At 33.3% G+C, this 4,635-nt stretch overlaps 1 protein-coding gene across 14 annotated transcripts; it reads left to right on the top strand.

Annotated features, from left to right (window-relative positions):
* The first annotated feature begins 559 nt into the window (after positions 1-559).
* On the top strand, positions 560-4,293 carry LOC107766342 (plasma membrane ATPase 2). 14 transcript variants are annotated; one of them, XM_075253875.1, is made up of 8 exons: positions 560-789; positions 1,641-1,710; positions 1,806-1,928; positions 2,001-2,042; positions 2,643-2,721; positions 2,810-2,919; positions 3,431-3,780; positions 3,998-4,293. In XM_075253875.1, the coding sequence occupies exons 1-6, from the start codon at positions 701-703 to the stop codon at positions 2,815-2,817; spliced, it is 411 nt and encodes a 136-aa protein (XP_075109976.1). In that variant the 5' UTR covers positions 560-700; the 3' UTR covers positions 2,818-2,919; positions 3,431-3,780; positions 3,998-4,293. The 14 variants fall into 14 exon arrangements, with proteins under 14 accessions (XP_075109976.1, XP_075109983.1, XP_075109970.1 ...); XM_075253882.1 differs by having other exon boundaries at positions 565-789; positions 1,518-1,710; XM_075253869.1 differs by having other exon boundaries at positions 572-789; positions 1,575-1,710.
* The last annotated feature ends 342 nt before the right edge of the window (positions 4,294-4,635 follow it).

The raw sequence follows: 4,635 nt of genomic DNA, 5'->3' as shown, positions 1-4,635 counted from the left end.
CATCCAGCTCGACCCTACGCGAACGCGGAAAACCCATCGCGAACCACCCGAAACTCACCCGAGGCCCTCGGGACCTTAACAAAACATGCCAACACATCCCATAACATCATTCAAAAAATTATTAACGATTAAAAATTATTTTAAAAAAACATTAAAAATTGTTTATAACATTAAAAATTATTTTCAAAAAAAACTTGCATGCTATATTGGCATGTTATTGTATAGAATAATGATTATGGAGAAGTCTGACTGTGTATTATAATTTAAACTATCATATAAATATTGTTTATACACCCCACTAGTGAAATTTTACTGGGTGTTGTGTTGTATTTTCAATTATAATTTTAATTATTGCATAATTATATCTTATTATGTTGATAAGTTATAGTTTTAATCAAATAATATATAATTAGATGTATTAAATTGGAAAAAACAATATAACTAATATTAAGATAATTTTTAATTACCTAGTTTTTCTTTACTAATTTTTAGGAGGGTAAATGTGATTTAGAATATGTTTTCCCTCCAAATTTTTCCCTCAAGTTTTTTGCCAAAATAAAAGTTTTAATTTAGAGAGATTAGAGAAGAACGAAAACCCTTTCCCTACATATCAAAAGAAAGCCAAAAATCAGGGTAAGGCACTCTCTCTAGTTGCTTTAGCCGCATCGTCATATACAATCTTCTGCAGTTTTAGTACCCAATGTGCAATTCACTTCTACCAACAAGGTGTATGAAATCTATACGGATGCGATCTTCGCTCCTCGCCGTCCAAAACCTAACTAGTCAAAGGTGAGGAACTCTTCAAAATTTTCATCTTTTGTGTAATAGAAATTTTGCATTTTTGTTCGTCACATGTGCAGTGGATTATTTGATGGTGTATTGGCCTAGGTGTTACTGGGGTTTCTACTACTTTTTATTTTTCCGTAAAAGTTGTGGGTTACTTCAAATACTCTACAATTTATGCATTTCTGTCTTGATGTACACATTGATTTGATGATATAATAGTTGGTAATTTCCGGTATTTATGTTTTCACTTTTGTTTCAGTTTCCTCTTTCATTTTTTTTATTTTTTATTTTGTGCTCTTTATGTGATGGGTATTCTTTAACTCTGTCTTATTTCTTACACTAGTTCATTTTTCTGATTTGTTGGTATAATAATTTGAGGATTTTGGATATTTTGTCATTATTTGCTTTCATTTTATTGATGGTGGATTGTATGCAAAATTAAGAAAACTTTGGGTCAAAAATTTGTGAAAACTAGTTCCCAGAATTTTCTTGAGAAGTCAATGAATCAAATGAAATTAGAACAACGAAACTAGAATAAGCATAATGAGTTTTTGTAGTATGTTTGATGGAATCACCTAATCAATGTTGGCTAATAAGAAATTAACAGTCACGGTTTATGTATTGCTCTTTGTAATCCAAAAAGAGAATGGTAAGTACGTCATGTAGGAGGTTGATCTTGTATAGCATGAAAAACCTTTTTGATAAAATAGGCTAATCCACTTGGCATGTAGGAGTTCGATAACTTTCTTCCCCTTGGCATCATGTTACTAAAATATATACCTCTGAAGTTTCAATGAAGCATTTTTCAAGTGTAAAGGAGTGGATGTTGATACCGTGGTTCTAATGGCTGCTAGAGCTTCACGGGTGGAAAACGAAGATGCAATTGATGCTGCCATTGCGGGGATGTTGGCTGATCCGAAAGAGGTAATCAACTGACGGCTTCTTTGTTAGTGCTCACTACATAGAATTTTTTAGCTGTTTGTTATAAGTAGCATCCTCATAATTTATGTACTTAAAAGGCGAGAGCTGGAATTCAAGAGGTTCATTTTCTTCTGTTCAATCCAACTGATAAGCGCACAGCTCTAACAAATCTTGACAGTGAAGGCAAAATGCATCGAGTCAGTAAAGGTGCCCCTGAACAGGTAAAGGGTAAACTGCTTCTGATTTCATATCTTGATAGTTTGCATTGCCAATGCTAATGTCTTGGTTTCTAGATTTTGAACCTTGCGCACAATAAATCTGACATACAGCACAAGGTACACGCGTATATCTTTCTAGTATAATTCAGTTGTTTCTTTAGTTAGATTAACAATGTTATGATTGCAGTACACTAATAACTAATAGTAGATGGTTTTGGAGTACAAAGCAATTAAACAACGAATAAGAAAGTTGGCAACCATATAGGTTTATTTTTCAGCTCTTCCTTACCTGCTGCTATATTCAGGCTGTCTTTTTAGCTTCTTTTACCATGCACACCAAATTAGTCTTTAAGTACAAGAGCGCTAATGTCATGTTAAACCTGAAAGAGGATGCGAGAAAGATGTCAGAAATCTGCTTGGGGTCAAGATTGGACTTCTATACTTTATTTGGAGTGGGTTGTGGCAGCCATGTTCTCATCTTAACATTTGTAATATAGAGATATGTTGGAATCTTTTGGGACATTAAGTATGTTGAACGGGATGAACTTTTCAATGTATTTCAATAACTATCTTTTATAATGTTATTTTGGTCTAATATGCTCGAGTAACCCCCCCCCCCTCCCCACATCAGGTGATCAACTAGCGATTGGAAAGGATACAGGATGTTGTTTAGGAATGGGAAATAATATGTATCCTGCTGCTTCTTTGCTAGGCCAGGATAAGGATGAGTCTATTGCAACTTTGCCTGTTGATGAGCTGATTGAAAAAGCAGATGGTTTTGCTGGTGTTTTTCATGGTAAGGTTTTATTCTCTACAGAATTTGATGATTAGTATTCTTTCTTCCTATTTCTCGATGCTGATGAAGGCAATATTTAGGCTAGCAGGCATTTAGAGGACCCTTCCTGATGTTAGTTCATAATGGTGGAACTAGCTAGTAAGAAGAGCAAGTACCCATCATCCAGAGCTACGACCAATAGAGCATCCTCTCATAAAGGTAGTTAGCTTATTCTGGATACTATATTGTTCCTTGAATTGATTAAAGCATTAGCCTAAATATTAAGAGAAAAAAAGTATTATTGTCCCTTGCTACAAATAAGTAAGAAGTAATCTTTCGTCCTCCCTCAGGAAGCACCGGATCAAACAAGGATCTTGGGATATTTAGACACATAAGAGCACTTAGCAGTGTTTTTGAGAAACTTACTTTGATTCAAAGTCTTGGCTTTTATTGTTATACTTTAAAGCAGATGACAACTATAATGTACAATCCACTCTACTGGTTCATTAAGTTCTTAGAAATGCATATCTTCCATTGACAAACAGGTGAAAGATTTACAATGGGAACATGTAGATGTAAAGTTCATTATATAACCAATGGTAGAAAATATGTGATTTCTCTAAGAAAAACTTCATATGATGAATAAACTTTAATTGTTTTATGTAGATATACTTCATTCCACCATTTTATTATTATTATTATTTTGTTTTTTTTGGAATTGTTGTTGCAGCTCATGGAGAGGCCCAGAAAGCATCCAGATCGATTGGAACATGAATGACTATTTTTTCTCTCTTGTAAAATCATATTGATATGTTTGAGTGGAACTTTTGCTTTATTATCTTAATCATCTTTTAATTCCATAATTTTTGGCTTGATTGCCTTTGTCTGTTATGTTTTGCTTCAATTCATGGCTTAACAGTATAAGTGTTAATAAATCAAGCTTCCACATTCTTGTTGATGATATGGCGATGAGTATGTACAACTAGCTACGGCACATTGAATGGGCTGAAGGTTTACATAATATCAGAGGAAGGTTCGATTCCCGAAGAATTTGCTGGTCTGTTTGCTCTTCAACCACAGGTAAGGAGTAAATATAGCTTGTATTTCTTCTATTACAACTTCTGACTCATGCAAGTGTACGGAGAATATGCTCTAGTATTGCTAGTGACGGCGGACACTAATTGCTTTAAAAGTGTTCCCAAATATGTTCTTCCAAAGCAATAAATGACTTTGAAATAGTCATTAGCTAGTTGGCATAACCTTAGGCGTATATTATTTGGTTTTTCTTGTTTGGTAGGGTGAACTGAAGCCCATGGATGCAGAGCAACCGAGAGAGTATGGTCACAAGATGGTGAATTTCATTGTTGATTATTACAAGAACTATGAGAACTCACTGTTCTCAATCAAGTTCAGGTTTTCATAATAACCTATCAATTTCTTTTTGTATCCTTACCCAAGAATTAGTTATTTCCCCATAGAAAGTTTAGCCATTGCATGACAGTGTTATTTTGGCCGAGTTTGCGGACACTTAGCTAGAAAAAAGTACTCCATTATATTTCGAATGAAATTAGTAAAGCTCAATCTTTTAATGAATACATTTTTAATATCTTAGCTGGTTGGTGACCATATCATCTGTCATTGCTCATGATAAAAAATTTATTTAGTTCCATGAGGATTTGAATTTGTAATATTTGTCACTATGGTTATTTATTATGAAATTTGATTTATGTTGTAAGTTATTTGATAAAATTGTTTCTTTAATCCTACAAATAAAAAAAATTCAAATAGAAAAAGAGTTTTCAACAAAATATTGTGGCAGAAATAAGCTGCCACTATTTTTTTTTAAAATACTAATATTATATTGTAGCGGTTATAAACCACCACATAACTTTTTTTTAAAAAAATTTAAATCATATTTTGGGGGTTTATAAACCC

Source organism: Nicotiana tabacum, chromosome 5, assembly GCF_000715075.1.
Source record: "Nicotiana tabacum cultivar K326 chromosome 5, ASM71507v2, whole genome shotgun sequence".
NCBI classification, from domain to species: domain Eukaryota; kingdom Viridiplantae; phylum Streptophyta; class Magnoliopsida; order Solanales; family Solanaceae; genus Nicotiana; species Nicotiana tabacum.
Note: the sequence above shows the minus strand (reverse complement) of the source record. Positions and strands in the feature narration are given on the sequence as shown.

Bases quoted from the DNA above. Each gene is read 5' to 3' on its own strand.
- LOC107766342 (XM_075253869.1), top strand. From the start codon at position 701: ATGTGCAATTCACTTCTACCAACAAGGTGTATGAAATCTATACGGATG. The intron at 1,711-1,805 runs GTAATCAACTGA...TGTACTTAAAAG, and splicing joins TGTTGGCTGATCCGAAAGAG to GCGAGAGCTGGAATTCAAGA. The intron at 2,043-2,642 runs GTACACGCGTAT...TTGCTAGGCCAG, and splicing joins AATCTGACATACAGCACAAG to GATAAGGATGAGTCTATTGC.